The following is a 19,367-nucleotide window of genomic DNA, read 5'->3' on the forward strand; positions in this document are numbered from 1 at the left end:
CCTCCGCGCATGCGCGGGGCGGATGTTAGCGCCGCCGTTAGCGCCGCCAGCGCCCGGGCTCTATGGGGAGAACATGGCTCCCTTTCCTGAGGAGGTGGATGTCTTCTCGGCTCCGCACTGGCGGATGAAGCAGCTCGTGGGGCTTTACTGCGACAAGGTAGAGAGTGGGCGGGTGGGGAGCGGCGGCGGCGGCGGCGGCCTTCAGCCCGCTCCCCTCGGGGCTGAGGGCAGGTTTATTAGTGAGTGCGCAGCTGTCAGCGTCGCTGCGACTGTGAGGGGGAGCGGCCTTGGGCTGCCCCCTCCCCCGCGGCCCCGCAGCGCCCACATCCACATCCAGCTCCAGCCGAGGGTCGGGCCCGGCTCGGAAGGGCCCGGCTCTGGGCTGGGGGCGGCGGGAGACGGCCCTGTCCGTGTATATATGTGTGTGTGTGTGTGTGTGTCCAGGTGTGGAGCCCTCAGTACAAAAATGACATGGAGATTTTGTTAAGGGTCCAGAGGAGGGCCACGAAAATGATCAGGGGGCTGGAAGCACCCTCCCCTATGGAGGAACAGGCTGAGGGAGTTGGGTTTGTTCAGCCTGGAGAAGAGAAGGTTGCGGGGTGACCTCATGCGCTTTAATACCTGAAGGGAACTTCTCCCAAGGGGGGGAGTAAACGTCTTCGAAAGGGCTGATAATAAGCAGGACTAGGGGAAATGGTTTTAAGTTGAAAAGAGGGAAAGATTTAGGTTGGATGTTAGGGAAGTTTCTTTACTAAGAGAGTGGTTAGGCCCTGGAACAGGCCTGCCCCAGGGAGGTTTGTGGATGCCCCCGTCTTGGAGGTTGTTCAAGGCCAGGTTGGGACTGGGCCGCTGGGCAACCTGATCTAGTAAAGGTGTATGTTTGGTGGCCCGCCAGGCAGGGGGTTGGAACTAAGTGATCATTGAGGTCCCTTCCCAACCCGGGTCATTCTGTGGATTCTCTGTGTGCGTGTGTGTGTGAACCAGCTCGCTGCGCTTCGTTTCGATGTGTTTAAAATCAATACATAGCTGAGGATGCCGTGGCAGAGCTCTGTGTGTGCTGGTGGTTTTACTGTGCTTCAAAAGTGATTTCTGCGCTTGCATCAGGGTGGCTGGCGGTAGCCTGGTGAGTCACCTGCAAGGCAAACTTTGCAGCGCGGTGTGTAATGGGAGCTTCGGGCTGTACTTAGGAGCCTGCAATCCCGCCAGCAGGAGCGGTGTCTCCATCGTAGGCCAGCGTTGGCTGTGTATGCTTCAACCACCTGGCAGCGTTTGGAAATGAAGGTGAGGCTCCGTGGAGGCAGCCCCTGCTGCACCGTGCCCTGTAGGCCTCACCTCCTCCCGCTGTGTTCCATCCACGTGTGCTCCCACACGTCCCTCCGGTGGGCTCCTTCGGTTCAACGAATGCCAACAGCTTTGTGCTGTGATGGCTGAGCTCTGCGGGGGGGTCTGCGGGTAAAGCGAGGCGAGCAGTTGGACTTTACCTTTTTGCTCTCAATGCTCTTGAGTTTTCTGTTTATTCTTTAAATTGGTTTTGTATCTGCTTTAAAGTTCATGCTGCCGTACCATAGGAGCTTTTAGATGAGGATGAAGACACCTGGGACTCTTCCCCCCACCCCTTGCCAACGTTGCTGACGGGACCGCCCAGTATTGTAGTCATTTGTTCCTTATTGGTTTTTTGTTCTCTAGGTTTGTGTTTCTGTTGCTTTGAACATTCCACATGATCAAGTTTACCACGTTTTCCTAAAAGTGAAACTAAATGAGAACTTAGTTCTCATAAGTGCTAGTAAACTGATTAAAACTGCTCAGTCTGCAATGGAGGTCATGTCTCATTTCCAGTTTTTTTTCATACAGGAGCGTGCTTGCTTGTTTCCTTATTCTCTCGAAGAAGCATAATCATGAATGTGGATGAGGATTCATCTGTTTATTTATTTATTTTGGAAGCATCTATTTTTTGCATATTTTAGCCCTGTGTTGGAACTTGAAGCTTTGCCTGGCCCGTGACCCCACTGTTTGAACTATCTCTGTATCCAGAAAAAAATCTGTGAGCTGTTTGACTTCCTTTGTGTGACCGAGATGTTGTAATTAGATAAGACCTTAGTTCTGCTTACATCTTAATTATAATCCGTAAAGCCGTTTTCTTGGTAAGTTCAGATTGTCCTTGAGGGGGTCTGGAGTTTTATACTGCATAGTGTTGCTGTGCACTGTAATACAGCTGCTATCAGCATCTTGATGTGGAAAATTCCACTAAATGTTAGTGAGGGTGAGCGTGCAGGTACCTAAATAATGCCTTAAGACTGAGACACACTTTGGTTTAGCTTTCCAGAGTTCAGCGTGTGACAGAAAAGTGAATGAGATGTGTAAGAAGTTTGATGTGTCTGGACAGTGATCCCATTCTCTTTACTGTTGCTAGCAGAGATCTTTACATGCCTTCGCTGCATCTTCAGCTGTATCTCAGCAGCGTTGTGCTCTGCGCCATGGACTTAAGTAGCAAGAATAACTACAATCCTGTTTTGTAAGGAAACCCACAAAGCCATCATGTGCCCTGGTGAGACCTGTGAGTATGTCCACAAGGAGCTGAGTGCTGGTGTAGCTAGTCTGTATGGTTAAAATGGTTTCATAACGCCTGACATCATCTTTGCTACAAATAGAGCAGACAGTGTTTTCTCATCTCTAGTGAGATACTGTAGTCACACCCTCCATCTTCGTTACCTGTTTTCTGGACTAAGTAAATGGATCCACTGCGCTGCGTGGTGCAGGTCACGCTTTTTGTACCTCAGTGTGTTTGTTTTTGTGGGGGTGTCTGAATGGCTTCCAGCGACAGCAGAAGCTGTACCTGACTGGCGCTGCTCGTAAGTGTGTGCCTGTCTTGCTCCCATCAGCACTTGTAGTGACTCACTGTGGTTTTATGCTGGCTGAAAACGGTTTCTTTTTCAAGCGGGGTAATTTTTCTGCTGGTACTGAGCAGCCGGATGAGTCCTGAAGCTGATGTGAGGCAAAGGGTGGGACTGTGGCAGCCGGCAGAGAGGTTGGCTTAAGCTGCTGTGAAAGCTTTGCCTAATTCTGCCTACTTTTTCCTGTAATGGGCTGTGCACAATGAATCACTGCTGACCACGAGTTGAGCTGATGTTACGTTGGATGTTACTCTGCAGTCTTTTTTTCCCTAACACTCACACAGTTGCTGTGTACTTCACTGTATCCCTACACTTACCCGAGGACTCATACTTGAATTTCCTTTCGTTAGTCTCATTAGAGTCATTTATCTCTAGGATGTAGTAGTTTGCACTGACCCAAGTCCATGCGCTGGCATCCAGTAGAGAGTGTTTTCAACATCCCGGAATGCACCGTTTGCAGGTTGTTACTTTACTGGCTTTCCTGCTTTCCACTCTGTGACTGAAAGTATTGTATCCGTCATGAGGCAGCACAGATTTCAACCAACTGTGTCTCAGAAATCCCATTCTGGTTTAGCTGGAAACACTGGTAGGTGTGATTGGAGATCACTGTTGCCCAGTGTGTGACCCAGCGTGTGGTTTCCTGGAGTTTGTTGTAAAGCTGTAAAACAAGAAAATCTCAAAGAGCCTTTAAGAGAAATGGTGGCCTGTAAAACATGCGTTGTATTATCTTCCTCTTAAGTGGTTTGGTTATCTTATCAAAAGGAAATCAGATTATATTCTCTGAACAAATCCTTGCTGGCTGAACGTTACTTTATTAGCTTCAAGTTCAGGTCTGCTCCAGCAGCAGACTCTGCTCTGGGTGCACACTGTGAATATAGTTTTGGCTGCACCTACCACACATGAGACGCCTCTATGGGATTTCAACTCATGGTTCTGTCAGTGTTAATGCAGCTGAAGGGCGTGCTGTCTTAAGCAGAAGATTATGTTCAGACCTTCCTGAGATGAACACAATAAGTTAGGCTTTTTTGGGGGGGGCTGGGGGGAGTAGGGAAGGAGGGAGTAGGATGAGTAGTTTTGCTTTGGATACTGTAGTGCTGTGTTGGCTTTTGATAACTTTATCTGAAGTCTTTATGTCTGCCTCACAGAAATTAGAGTGAGACTTCAGTGTGTGCGTGGCTGTAATGGCTGGCTGCTTATGGAAGAGTGAATTGCTGCACATGCCCTCCTGGCCCCTCGATGAGCAGCTGGGTCACTGGAGTCAGGGATGATAGAGTACAGGTGGCTCCCAGAGAGGTCAGCTGAGCCCAGGCCTGGCTTGGCAGTGTGGGTGGAGGGAACAAGGCTGTCCATTGGAGCTGTAAACTTCTGTGTTAGTAAGTCAGCTGTGTTGTGCAACCTTGGGCATTGGATTAGATGCATCAGAGGCACTTTTCATGTTAGCCTGACTTCAGACTTCTCTAATCTCACCTCTCTACAGAAGATCTCTGCAGTTATTTCTAGTGGTTCAGTAATTACTTGACTAGTTCTTCCTGGAAATTTTTGTCGTGTTCTTCTGACTTGTTCTGATTGAACTTGTATAAATATTTACCCAGTACTTCTTTTTCTATCCTGTTCTTCCAACTCCTTAAAAACTAATTGCCCTAAATGTTTTGTCCTAATTAACTTCCTCATGAAGACTGAAGTAAATATGACATTACATTTTGCCATTGTTGTATTTGGACCATTCCTGTTAAATATTATATTTAGGTGTATGTAATGTTATTTATTTTAATCTAAGCATATGTAAACTGTTGCTGTTCTTTCTTTTTGTCCTCTGGTCCTTGTGGCTGATTCGTTATTATTTGTGCTCTAAACCCTATTCTGCTGCCCACAGTGATATGTTCAGTAAAGATCCATCTAGCTAAAAAGTTCCTTTTGTTTCCCAATAATTATTTCTTTGGATAATACAGATTTCTTTCACCTTCAAAGCTGTTGAAATACTGAAAGCGGTGCTGTGCTTCAGCTGTTTCTCTGCTGCGAGCTTTCCTCTCTGCTGAAGAGAACAAACAGGTTTTGTGTTAAATTTATGGTGCTCCAACAAGAGTATTACAAATAGACTGTATTAATTCAGGGGTACTTTTCACTCTTAAGCTGAGTTGATGTTGTAAAACATTGAGTGGGGAATTATGTTGACCACGTTGTGACAACAGCTTTTATGACTGAGGGGACTGAAATCTGAAAAACAAAACAATGAACGTTTTGATTTCACATTTCCAAGTCAGAAGCGGTTTTTATTTGATACCCAAATAACAGAACAACTGTTCCATGAAGTCTGTTTCTAATTAAAAATAATAATAATTAAAAAAAAAGTAAAATGTTTGGTTACCTCTGAAATGTCTTTTCAGAGTTTCAGTACATGACCATTTATTTTTCGCTGCTTGTTCAAACACGAGTGTGTTGATTTAGGAAATCATAGTATTTGGTTATAACCAATTAACATTTTGATGCATCAAGAACCTGCTTTCACTCTACCTGGATTTACAATGAGTAAACAGCTAATGAGGATGCTCAGTGCTAATAAGATGCAAATGATCAACTGTTTGGGCATTTTTCCAGGCAGAACGTGGGAAGAAATGCCTTCCTTCTTCCTAAATGGGATGGAATTGAGCATCCGTGTCCAGAGATGTGTGTGCGTTTTGCTGTCCGTGATCCTCATCAGAGACTCCACGAGTCTTCTTTCCATCTTAGGTTTAGATTCTGAATAATTCAGTAACTCCTGCTGTGCCTACTGGGAAGTTGCAGTTTTGGACTAACTTTTCATACAGCAGAATATTTTCGAGGTGAAGCTGGAAATAACTGTGTTTTAAATGACTGCTGTTAAACAGTTGGGATGTACTTTGGGTTGACCTACAGGCAGGAGATGGACGTTGGGTAATAAAACCTGTATTGCTCCTCTGATTGAAGGCTTTATACACGTGGAAAGATGGATTGTGAAGTAGTTCAGCTAATTATCTTACAGTTCACGTCATGAACCTCTACATAAGGAATAAGCCAGCGATCAGGTGATGCTGAGAGGGCAGTGATCTTGGTAGGCTGCCTCGGCAGCTTGTCTTCCTTTGGGACTGCATTGACTGAGTGTCATCTAAGGGCAGAACTTGTGTGTAGCTGGATGCTCTTATGGACTATCACTCAGACTGAGCAGGTGAAAACGAACCTGCCAAAAAGGTGCAACTTCTTGGATGGGTAAACTGATAGTTTGACCTGCAGCTGTGTAATTGCCAGAGGATATTCCAGGGAAGGGGTAGGAATGTACAGCTGGAAGGGATGGCAGGGCTGCTGCTTCTAGGCATTCATCTGTCCCACCCCCTAATTTACAGCAGATTAAGTACAACATGAAACTACATGCTCTTGGTATTGATGCAGACACACCCTGTTCTGATCCTCCCAGTACTTTTCTGCTGTAAAAATGCTGGTGTTTCAGGTCCTGCCTGAAACGTCTGGAGTGCACAGATCTTTTCCAAATGTAGTTCATCTTTAAATAAGTGACTTGAGATTTAAAAACTGAGGTCCTTCTTAATTCAACATCACTGTCCCTTTCTGCAAAGGATATTTAGAACTACTTGCTACTGAATTGATGGCAGAAGGCTTTTAAGTCTCCGTCATCGTAACCTTAACACGTGTCTCTTTCAGCACTGTGGGAAGGTCTATATTTCTGGTTTTTGTGAAGCTCTTCATTTCAACTGTTGTGTTGTTGACGTGTCAGATACAGGTAATTCTAGAGGAGAGCAGCAGTTTTGTGTCAGTGTGTCTGTCTCTGTCACACCATTACTTGGAATTGATCTGGTGCGTTACGTGACTTCACATCACTGCTGGTACCGTTGCTGCTCTTGAATTACTGATGACTCTCTACAGTTTAAGTGAACTAAAGTTGATAGATAACTTGATAGCTCTGTCTTAGTGGTTCAAAAAGTTCCCATTTAATTTTAACAGCTGCTGGTTGCTCTCATGTCTCTGAAGTGTGTCAGACAGACTTTAAGATGTGACTAACCTCCTGTTGTTCGACGTGGTGCTTGGGCTGTTGGTTGGTTTCTTAAGCTCCTGTATGTAATTCTTAAATTACATACTGTATATAATTCTTAAATTACAAACTCCTGGGAGACCCCCAGGGATTTTCTTTTCTGCAATCTATGACACTGCTCTTGAGTTAGTGTGTATTACAAACACAGAAACAAATGATGTTGGCTCTGTGTAAGACTTTGGAAGATGTTATCTTCAAACAGTGAGCTCCTGTGTGTTGCTGATACCTGTAGCTGTGATGTTTAGTGCTGTGTGTTCCAAGTCTGCTTGGGGATCACTTATGCTACACTTCATGTTTTAACCAGTTGACAAACACAACACATTTCATCTCCTTGATCTCCTGGTTCCCCTGGGACTGTCCATCTGAGTTTGGGCCGGTGGTTTCCTTTTTGTACTACTGGACTATTGCACTTGTTGCCCCCATATGGAAGAGTGGACCTTGGAGTGGAGCAGCTGCCCGCTGCTAATAGTCTTGGTGCCCATCGTAAGACTTCATCAGTCCCACTAATGAAATTACAGATCTGACAGTTACTTCGTTGCTAGGCTACCTGTCCTCTGAAAAGCCCATTTCCCTCAGCTTCATCTGACCTTTTGAATCTACCAGTTGTTGATTGAAATACAGACACTAAGCACTGAGCTTCGGTATCTTTTTCAGGGTTTCTAATCTAGGATATCTACAGGGAGTAGCAGTAGCAGAGGTTAACGTGCAAGTGTTTCATGTTACAGTGGCTACTGTAACAGCAAGTTCGTGTTAGAAGTACTTAAATTGAATGCCCAGATGGATTCTTTATTCAAAATTTGCTGATGGTGGTGGGTAAAGATTTGAAGCATTGAGAGCTGAAAACATTTGAGTCAGGAGGATGATGATACCATTTTGTATCAGAGCAAGATCTGAGATTTCTTTTAACCAGTGTCAAAACATGTGTATTCTCTAATCTTTGTGTTATATGCTTTATCAGTCTTGTTTCAGTTCTTACATCAATCAGAATACCTGGTGTTTGGCTGCTAATGGGATTCTTGGGAAAGAGGCTTCTTGGAACTGGCTCCAGGTGTAGTGGAACCTTAGATTCAGTGAGCGGCGTGAAGGCAGTCATTGATAAATGCTGGATTAGAAAACAAACTGCATCATCACTGAAACTTGAATGATAAGTGGGTGAGAGTGAGGAGTGATCCTGCGTGTCTTCTGTACTTCCCTTACCATTGACTTGTCCATTGCAGGGAGCTGGACTAGAAGACCTGTAAAGGTCCCTTCCAACTAACTCTAAGGCTTCTGTGATTCGATGATTCTGTGACTTCTGTTTGTCAGTCTGGAAAGTGTAGCCTGCACTTTCATCTAGTGCCTGTGCTCTGTATGTTGCATTCTCTGAAGTGGAGAATAGAAATGGGATGAGGAGCCTTTTCTCATTTTTATGTGCACAACAACTCAAGCTTCAGATTTCAGATCCAAACACAGTGCCTAGTTAATGATTTGATCCTGACCCCTTAACATTGTCCTATTTCTGCTCAGAACTGAGGCAAACTAAATGTGTTTTCTTAGTGACGGCGGTTCATGTAGTGCGCGGTCAGCACTGCTGCCTGCCACTTGTGTAAGTGCTTGGCAGACGTCCAGTGCGTTTCAGTTGTGTTGCTGCTGGTTGCCAGGAAGTGCCAGTGCAGTGTCAGAATGAATAAGTGCATTTGTTCTGTGTAGTTTTTAAGTACACAAATGGTGGGTGTTATTTTAGGTATGCTGATTTTATGGCCATACTTGAGGTATGCAAGTATTATATAGGAACATATTTCTCATTTCCATTTCTTCTAAAATCTTTTTTTCTGGAATTATTGTAAATAAAACCACTTCTGAATACTTCAGTGACTTGTTTTCTTAACTAACTGAAAATATTTGTAGTCTTAGATTGCTTATTCTTATATACTGCTACACACAATATGGTATTTTTCCATACTTATTTTATGTCCACCAAAGCAAATTGCGGTCTAGAAATGTTACCGGTGGTGACTGTAGGCATTTAAAAGTGGATGACTGTGTTACTTGGATCTTTGTGCTGACTTCATCTCTTGGTTCTTTGTCCATGGCAAACCTTTCCTAACAGCTGATGTTACTTTGAATGTACTTGGTAAGATCAGACCTTCCTTATGGGTAGCCCATAATCAGCCATGCACCCACAGGTATACGTGGGAGCTGCCAACCTGGGGAGATTGCATTGATTTCTACAAGGGAATCTCTTTCTACTCTTGTTAATTTCAGAGTCCTCAAGATTGGTTTATGTTTAAGTACGACTTATTTTACTGCTCCATAAACTAATGCTGTAATTACCTTCTTCTTTCAATGATAAATTAACTTAAAAGAAGTTATCGTTCTACTTAGTCTTAGGTTCTGTTTATTCATGTGGAATGACTGAAACCTTATTCACAAAGCACAACGCTGTAGTAAATCTGTTTTGGTAACTTACAGGGTTTTCAGCTTTTCTACTGAAAGTGATGGGAGCAACAAATAATGGCTGCTAATACCTGTCCAAACGATTTCAATTGACCTTGGTGTGATCTTCACTGATATTTTTTTGTGGGCTTTCCTTTATTCCAGCTGTCCAAGACCAACTTCTCCAACAACAATGATTTTCGGGCCCTTCTGCAATCTCTCTATGCCACATTCAAGGAATTTAAAATGCACGAGCAGATTGAAAATGAGTGCATCATTGGTTTACTTCAGCAACGCAGCCGGACGGTGTACAACGTGCACTCAGACAACAAGCTCTCCGAGATGCTCAGCCTATTTGAGAAAGGGCTGAAGAACGTAAAGGTAAATAGACCCACAAGGACAGTGTGCTGTGATTATGTCCATTTGCCTCAACTTTTCTTAATTTTCTCTGCAAATAAATTAAAAGTAACAAAGCATTTGTGACAGAGTAGTGTAGACTTTCCAGTCACAAACCCAAATTCTTTTGCCTTTCAGTGCGGTTACTAAATTTCCAGTGAAAACTCTGTAGGATTCTAGAGACGTCTACACACTGCATAATTGCTCATATCTTAGAGATGTGGCATGACAGTTTTGAATATGGAATCGTAGAATTACCTGAGTTGGAAGGGACCCATAAGGATCATCCTTATAAGGATCATCCTTATAAGGACATCCAGCCCCAATCCTGGCTCCACACAGGACCACCCGAAATTTAAACCCTGTGTCTGAAAGCATTGTCTAAATGTTGCCTGAGCTGTGGTATCTCAGGGCTGTGTGCTGGGGTGTGTATTCCAGTATCCAGCCACCCTCTGGTGTGGGACCTTTTCCTAACAGCCAGCCTGAGCCTCCCCTATTGCAGCTCCATGTCATGCTGAAAGGGAGTTCAACTTAATTCTGCTGTGTTGTTTCTCTGGGGCAGATAGCACAGCTTCCTCACTTCTTTAGCTCTAGGAGCTATAGTCTGTGTTAATAATTTGATATATCACTGTGTATTTCTAGTGCACATGTTAACGTATTTTCAGTAAGAAAAATAGCAAAGTCAATAGATCAACTATATCTGATGTCTGAAGTGATTTTTGAGCTGAGAATCCTACAAATATCTTTTTCGCTGTGAATATTAAACCTTGAATTTTTGTTTGTTAATTAATTGTAAAATGAAGGAGAGGGGAAAATTAACACTTACCCTTTCTGATAGAGTGTTGATATCATTTTGTTGCTTATATTGATGTACTTGTAAAAATATTTTTTAACACCCTTTAAGTGTTTTTTTGAGTGGGATTAGATTAACTGTTGGCATGAGATTTTTGTGTCGTAATATTTCTTTGTAGAAGATTGAAAAGAACGTTTACTGTAAGAACCATGAGGAACTACGTGTTGCAATTACTGGACAGCCTGTATAACAAATTTATTACCAGCACAAAGAGCAAGCTGGTAATTTGATAAATGAAGTTGGTCAATGTTTAACATATAAGTCATGTCCTTATTTTGAAGATCTGTCAATTTCAAAAGTAAATATGCGTTAATGTCTTAAAAATCAATATGTAAGCACATGACTATAAATTATTACTGTCATTTTGATTCTAGAATTGTGGAATAGATATATTTTATCTATTCCACGTTGCTGTCTTACTACATATATGCTTAGGCAGAACATGCGGATACTTGGATTAGCTTGTAAGTGCATTGAACTTTGGGTTAGGGTGTAGATTGGCAGCCTTCAGTCTTTGCTTTGAAGTAGAAATGTGTTTAGACAAGCTAATTCATATCTGATAAGAAAATAAACTCCTGTCGAGCGGGAATGGAATACTTGGTTCTGTATGGTAACAGGTCAGTATAGACTGTCAGATTGTTATCAAACTTTGTAAGGTAATGCACTTTTACCAGGAAATACAGCAAACTGCATTGCATGCATAGGCTTTACCTTGAAACACTAGTTCAGTGAACAGTTCAACCTGTGAATGGACAAGATTAGATAGTAGTTAAATCTTTGCATTCTTTACAGAATGAATATGAACAGCTAAACTATGCGAAACAACTTAAGGAGAGATTGGAAGCCTTTACGAGGGATTTCCTCCCTCACATGAAGGAGGAAGAAGAGGTAGGTAGTTATTTTCCTCAGATACGATGGGGAACTTCCTTGGTGCTTGAAATGACTGAGCAGAGACAAAAGGCTTGGATTTTTTTTCCACAGTCCTGTTTTTGTTACTGTGTTAATTTGCATTCAAGACTGTGGTGTCATTGTTCGGTCCTGACTGGTGTGTGACGCCTTCCAGAACAGTGAATATACTGAAAAATTGCAGTGAAATGCTGGTTCTTTTGAAAATGGGTAACAGAAGTCCACTGGGGTGTGGATTTGTTTATTGCAGGTACAGCCTTTAAATGGTTATTATCTCACAGTGTGTTACCATAACCTTTTGACCCGTGGTGATGCATTAAAATAATGCTAAAAAGTTAAAATGATTAACGTGTTGTGCAATTATAGTGACAATCAAGGTTTGTGTTATGTACATCCACACATGGATGTTTTTGTCACAAATAACCTTTTCTCGTTAGGTTTTAATATTATATATAAAGTGCATAGAATATCACAGTAGACTTCAAATAAAGAACAAACAGTATGAAATCTGATGCTGTTCTCAACTTCTCTTTCTTGAAGTTGTTGTCATATACAGGCTTACAGCACAAAAACTAATTTATAAAATAGAAGATGTAGTATAAAGGGGCCTGACAGTCGTATGGGGACAAGAGGTAGAAGAAATGCAGTGTGTTACTGTAAATATTAGTGATGTCATTGTGACTGGCTAGATCTGCACATCTGTTTTTTAAGAAACATTCTTCCTCTTTTCTTTTTAAAACGGAATATCTTAAAATCCCATGTTCTTTAGAATTATGATACTTTTTGTTCGGTTGGATTTTACAACTTGTAAATGTAAAATAGTACCAGCCTGAAAGTCAGAAGGGGCAACAGTTCTATGGCCTAGCAAAACTTAAAAGAAAAGGTTCTATTAGCCAGTGCTTCGTGAGTCAAACCGGCACTCCCAGGCAGCCTCTGACCTATATTTGAAACGTAAAGACTTGTAGTGCCAGTCTGATGATTTATGGGTATCCAAAAACTGGGAAGCATCTTCGGAGAGTATAAACCTTCCAAAGTCTGTCCAAGAGAAATCTTCCCTCATGTTTTTATGCCCTGCCACTTTGCCTTCCATGTGAGTATGTTGATAGGTTTTGTAGCTTGAGTAAGTGTAGTCCCTTCCCTTTCCTTTAGGAGATAACAAGTAACAGCATGCATGAAGCTATTCAGTAATGCACTGGCAAACGCAGGGTTAGAATGTAGAAGTTATGTGATTTTGTCCTTAAGTTTATTCATGTATGCCATATCTACTTGATGAGAATTGGAAGCAGGAAAGTTTAGTCTTGCTGGATCAGTGTATTGATTGTTGTGTTGTTGGGCTGGTTGTTTTTTTGCTGTAGGTTTTTCAGCCGATGTTGATGGAATACTTTACTTACGAAGAACTGAAAGACATTAAGAAGAAAGTAATTGCACAACACTGCTCGCAGAAGGAAGCTGCAGAATTCAGAGGTCTTAGTAAGTGGAATCAAGCTGAAGAGCTTCAGAAGGTCTTTAAATATTCTGTGGATGAGAAGACTGATCAAGGTGAGGCATTTAATTAAAGTGAAAACAGTTTTCCAAATGCATTTTTGTTTAAAAAGCCAAATCATAGTATGTAACTTCAGCTATCTCAATTAGATAAAATAGTTTTTATGAAACATAAATTTCTTCAGAACAGTTCAGAAATTCTTTGATACAGGCGTCTGGCAACTTGTAACTGATACTGCTTATCTTTTCACAAACTTCTTTCCCTTCTCTTTCTCCCACTGTAATATTTTGTATGATAAACAGGTAGAAATTATGTGTGATTTTATTTCCTTACTTCCATTAAAAGTATACTTTCTGTTTGCAGGTCCTGCCTTTAATTGTTGGTTTTCAGGTCTGCCCTGTAAGCTTTTCTGTTGAAAGCTTAGTAACACAGAGTAGTTAAACAAGCAGGAAAACTTGAACTAAAAAGTAGTTTGCCTTCCCCTGCTGCTCTATCTGTTTTCACTGGGTCTCTCAGGAATCTGAAAGGAAGATGAGTTTGTAGAGTGATGTAAGGGAATGAATCCATACAGTGTGTGAGCACATGAAATGAAATGTGCGTTCTGCAGTGGATGCTTTGTTTGCATTCATGTAACTCTGCTTTCCCTGTTGGGACTTAGTCTGGATGGAGAACCTACTGAAGTGCACTTCAGGCTCTTATATGACTGGAAGCAGCCTACTGCCTCAGTCTTTATGGTTCTAGTTCCTAACTAAAGAACAAGAGTTAAGGTAGCAAAAGAGAATTAATGTGTCAAAAATGTCAGTTTCACTCCAACGTTACAAGTAACTTACACTTTGATATGTGTGGTGCTCTCATCAGAAAAGCGTGGAAAAACTCTATTCTTTCTAATGAAACTTGACTTCTCTGAGCTACTTAGCTGGTCAGAAATGACTGCTATTCACAGTGTGGGATACTGTTGTACCTGAGCAGATGAATATGACTGAAGTAGCTTTATGGCTTTACACGCTATTTTGTCTAGCCAGAATTGTTGTTTTGGGACAGTGCTTTTAATTCAGCAACAACCATGTTCTGGACTTCGGGGAAAGGGGAGAATATCTTTCATTTAAAAAATAGAAGAAATTTCTGAGCTGTAGCCTTTCCTGGTTCTAACAATTTTAATGTGAAATTCCCTGTGGTCAGTGTGCAGTGACTGGACAGATGCCCCAATAAATACATTGATTCATCAAGTGAAACTATAATTCCATCTTTGTTTTTGAAATAGCAACAGGTTATCACAGGGTAAGTTATTTTACATTAGTCACCTTTGAAGCATTCCTGCAAAGGAGGAAAAACCTGATCCTTGTCTTGCAGTCAAGTTCTAACTTTAAATCCTTACTAATTTGTGAGACTCGTTTTTAAGGACTGCTTAAAGCCTCTTCAGAAATATATTTTTCTCAAGTAAAGTAAATTGACCCTACATCAATCATAAAAATCCTCTAAAATAGAGGGGGGAGAAAAAAAAGACAACCTCACACGTGTCTGAAGCACCAAATATGTTGCTTTACCAAGGGCTGCTCCAAAAGTAATGCCTCCTATTTTTATGTTGGCCCACTGTGTCATGGGCAGATGGTGGTGTGACGACAGAGGCAGAATCTTCCTGCTGACATGTGAATTCCCGGTTGAAGGAAAAGGTCAGGATGCGGCTCCTAGCAGGTGAAGTGATGTGCACTGTTTTTTAGGATGGCAAAGGAGTGATCCTTCTGGATTTTCTGGAACCCAAACAAACCATCTACTTTGACTGTTACATTGTGATACTGACTAAACTGAAGACCCAAACTGCTGGAGTAGTACCAGGGAACTGTCACAGAGGGGCTGAAAGGGAGCTCCAACCCCCCCTGCAAAGCAGGCCTCCCTCTGGCAGGCTGCAGTAGGTGGGTCTTGAATATCTTCAGAGAAGGAGGATCCACAACCTCCCTGTGCAGCCTGTTCCAGTGCTCTGACACTCTCACTGTGAAGAAGTTCCCTCGTGTATTGGTGCAGAACTTCCTGTGCTCAAGTTTGTGGCTATTTCCCCTTGTCCTGTCCCCAGAAATGAAAACGATCATTCTCTTGTAATACAGTAACACCAGGCCTCAGACCAATCTGAAGACCAATAAGCACATTCCAATCTTGGCTGGGCTGTCCTCCCATATCCATACTGTATTCCAGATCTGGTGCCTTCTGACTTCCATTCATTTCTGCTGGTGAAAGATGGATGGTGGGGGCAATGTCTCCTTTGCAGTGACACCATCATTGCAGATGGGTCATCTCTGCTGGTACAGATTTTTCAAGCATGGCATGCAGGTTGTTCTTCATAGCTGGTGAAAATGCACAGCTAGTGGTGGTCACTGACTGCATTGAAAAACAGTGCTTTGAATCTGAGGATTTGCTCTGTCAAACAGCGTTATTGGGATCTTTGTTGCTTCCATGGAAATAAATAGGAGGAATTAATTTTGGAGTGACCTGTGTGCAACATATGCAGCTCTCTAGTATTGTGTAAATAAGAGAGAGCTGTTAGAGATGACTCCTACTGTTGTCCATTGAAGTATGGAATATAGTAGCTAATGCTTAGTTGCTAACCTAATTCTTAGTCTTTCTCTCTGGCCTGAATGACTTTTCGCTGTTGAAAAGATGAAAACTATTTGCCTATACTTGAAGTAAAAGCTAGAAATAAAAATGAGACAGCTGCCAAGAGCTATGAGTGGACTTCTTGCCGTGTCCCAGCCAAGAGGCTGAGAGCTTTCAGTGAGCGTTTACTGGAAATCTGACAGAGCAGGTATATATATTGCATGTGAATTGAGTTTATTTTTGTCCAGGATTTTTTTTGAAGCATGTGGGGTCAGAGGCAGGGGAAAATCTTAGGTTTTTTATTAAGGTGATATTACAGTAGAAGCTTTTTAAAGCCAAAGCAATGGGTATATTTTTATATATTTTGTCAAACAGTTGTTTAAAAAAAATCTAAAAGCATTCTGAGTAGGTAAACTAAATGATAAAATATAAGTTTATTATTATTTAAAGCTCCAAGGATGTGCTTCACAGAACACAACCTTTCTGTGTTTCAGAAGCTGAAGTAACCGGGCACACAACAAATATTACTGATCTTCCTCCTGAAGTGATGGTGACCATTTTCAGTTACCTTAACCCCCAGGAGTTATGTCAGTGTAGCCAAGTAAGCACTGAATGGTCACAGCTGGCTAAAACTGGATCTCTTTGGAAACATCTTTATCCTGTTCGCTGGGCCAGAGGTAAGTTAAATTTAGTCCTTCAAGGCTTGTCAGTTACAGAAGTTGAGTCTGTAGAAGGCAATGAAGTGTTTTATTATCAGCTGTCATGCCATAGACAGCACTCCTGAGAGCTGAGCTTGCTGGAAGGCTGCACCCTCCTGGCCAGGGGCTGCCTTGAAACTTAGTGAAATGTTAAAATAAGTAATTTATTAAAATCTGCAAGATGGAGGTATTAAGTAAGTAAATGTTGATCATTACTCACGAGTAGCTCTTGCGTGCAAACTGTGTTTGTTAGTTTTACTGAGGTTTGTTGTCTTGCATCACCGCTAATGAGTATGTTTAGTAGTACCACAATCTTAATTATAGTGTAGGGGGCTTGAGTTGTAAATGCTTCTGCTGCAAGTATTTCAGTGACATTTTTATTTTGTTATGTTACTAGGTAGAAATAGAATATGGTTTTGTTAATTCCTGACTAGACTGTTTTGTGCTTCACATGTAGCTGCAGAGTTGAAGTTCAAAACAACAAAACTGTAACACTTGGTCATAACCTATTCTTGCTTAATTTTTATATTCAGACTTCAAAGAAACAGCATGGGTCAGTTTTTGTGTTACTTCTTTAAATATCTTAAGTTGCACTGGGGGTTGGACTTGATGATCTCTAGAGGTCCCTTCCAACCCCTACAATTCTGTGATTCTGCACTGCAGTGAGGACCACACCGTGGTGTATTACAACTTCTGCTTTATATACATTCTGTACTGAGAAATATAACTTTGTAAAAATGCTTTTTCAAACAGACAAAATCTTCCTATTTGCTTAAGGCCAGTTACAAGTCAGAGTGTGTCTTTAGCTTAAAAGACTTGTTTTTGTCCAGATGTCTGTGAATATTAAACAATCACTGAAGTACCTCATTGCAGTTCTCACAACCGATGCCACGTGTTTGTGGTTGAGCGATTCTTGCTTTTAATAAGCTCTATTTGATGAATCTTTATGAACTTTCTCTATTAAAACTTGTAAATATGTAACTTCTGATCTAAAAGCTGGGAATTCTTTCTTCTAAAAATCTTTACAGGGCAGAGAGGAGTTAAATGACCTTCTGGTCTCAATTATTTCTTTGGCTGAATAAATTTAAGTTAAAATAATAGATTGATCCCAGAGCTGCAACAGGCTTTGACTGTAGAGGGGTTTTGGAGTTCAAATTCTTTGAATTTTTGTCTAGAACCCAGTTAACTTGATGTGTAAATGTGACACAAAAGAGGTAATTGGCGGCTGCCTAAATTGGCGTGTTCCTAAACCTGTTCTTGGCATAACAGGAAGCTGTTCCCATGACGTATTGTCTGTACTAACGCAGTTGTTTGTGGAGAAGTGCCCTAAACTGGATGGGAGCTTCTCAAAAAAAAAAAAAGGCCCCAAAAAAAAAAATCAACCCTAAACCTGCAAATATCTAACAACCCAAATCAAAACAAAAGAGCACCATGCTGAAAACAGCATAGAATTACAGGCTTAGTTGAGAAACATTGATGAAGCCTTTTCCTTTATAGGTGGTTGACAGATAATTTGGATATTATAGCCACTGTCTATTTTGATAAAAGCAAAAAGCTTCTTACTCTAGATAGCATTCAGCAGGGTTGTTTTTCTTCGGGTTTAGTAGGATATCCTGTGCTCTGCAGTACAGCATACCCAAACTGAATGTGTGTTACCCCTGTGTGGTAGCCCATAGGGAGAGGAAGATACCCTGGCAAGTAAAGTAGTGGAGCTGATGCTGGCATTCATCCAGACATCGTAGAAAATGATTGTCCATTGTTGTCCTGGATAAATTATAATTGGATGTTTATATTGCTGCTTTAAGTAGGCTACTTGTGGAGTTTGAGTTCTGTGATCATGGAGTTGTGCAGTGACTAAAAATGACCCAGTAAAATACAAAGTGGTTGATGATGTGGTCATGTGCTTACTCCTATTTTCTCCTCTTAAGTTTGTTTTCATCCTTCTTTCTTTAAATGTGTGAGCAGGTGATTGGTACAGTGGTCCTGCTGCAGACCTGGAGACAGAACCTGATGAGGAATGGGTAAAAAACAGAAAAGATGAAAGTCGTGCTTTCCAGGAATGGGATGAAGATGCTGACATAGATGAGTCTGGTAAGTAAACTCAGATTCTGGTGAAATTGTCTTTCCTAGAGATACCGTAGCTATAGTGAGTTTATGAAATGGGTTCATTTGTCTAATATCTTTTGTTTCTACTAGATTTTCATATTTGATTCCCATACTGTAAGATAATGATAGATGCAGAGACACATTCTATCTAGGTAAATGCTTTCTAAGCCAAGCAGACTTAAGCAATGAGAAAAAAGCTTCAGAAGTTTTATCTAGCAACTACTCGCTGTTGCTGAAGCGAGTGCATTTTGTGTCCCTGTTTTCATCTCCTGACTCTCAGTTGGATGAAGAAGCCACCACCATCACCAAAGGCAGCTGATTTTGATGTGCTGAATCATTTAATGTAGGAGAGAGCAAATGTGAGACAGGTGAAAGAGGAGATATGGGGGTGTGTCAGGAGTTAAAAAGCAGGAAGGAGATGCTTTGTCTCTAGGAAGTTTGGGTGAATCGTGTTTCATCCTAATGTATTCTAAAGAAGATTTGTATTAAGCTGTTATCGCAGGATGTGAAGTGGCCTATGAGATGGTATTTCACTGTATACAGCAAGTCAGTGGAAGCTGCAATCCCAAACTATTTTTACTTGCTGTTGGAGTCAAACCTTTCAGGACAGTCAGAAAGATGAACAGAAATTAAAGATGGAGCTAAAATTCAGCAGGAGTTTTGATGCAGGGTGTTTTCTGAAACTTAAGTGTTGTTAGAGGTTCTCTGGTTTCCTGATAACCTGTGTGAGCTAAGCTGACAGCATGGATTTCAATTGGCCAAATGCATTTTAAGTGTTTCTCTTTGGCTTTATTTTGCAGAAGAAGCAGCAGAAGATTCACTTGCCATTAATATAGCGCAGATGGAAAAACGTTTACTTCATGGCTTAATTCATAATGTTCTCCCACATGTGGGCTCCTCAGTGAAGACGTTAGTACTGGCCTACAGCTCTGCAGTGTCTAGCAAAATGGTATGTAAATCAAAGCTAGCACTTAAT

The 19,367-nt window shown here is 41.5% G+C and overlaps 1 protein-coding gene across 1 annotated transcript in view; it reads left to right on the forward strand.

The window, feature by feature from the left end:
- Positions 1–19,367, forward strand: part of FBXL5 (F-box and leucine rich repeat protein 5) — a 28,810-nt gene continuing 9,443 nt past the window's right edge. Inside the window, exons 1-7 of the mRNA XM_015862617.2 lie at positions 1–157; positions 9,529–9,744; positions 11,405–11,500; positions 12,874–13,057; positions 16,082–16,264; positions 18,251–18,376; positions 19,192–19,340. Of these exons, the coding sequence (XP_015718103.1) occupies positions 23–157; positions 9,529–9,744; positions 11,405–11,500; positions 12,874–13,057; positions 16,082–16,264; positions 18,251–18,376; positions 19,192–19,340 (1,089 nt within the window). The 5' untranslated portion in view covers positions 1–22. The remainder of the gene's footprint in view (positions 158–9,528; positions 9,745–11,404; positions 11,501–12,873; positions 13,058–16,081; positions 16,265–18,250; positions 18,377–19,191; positions 19,341–19,367) is intronic.

This window comes from Coturnix japonica, chromosome 4 (genome assembly GCF_001577835.2).
Source record: "Coturnix japonica isolate 7356 chromosome 4, Coturnix japonica 2.1, whole genome shotgun sequence".
NCBI lineage: Eukaryota > Metazoa > Chordata > Aves > Galliformes > Phasianidae > Coturnix > Coturnix japonica.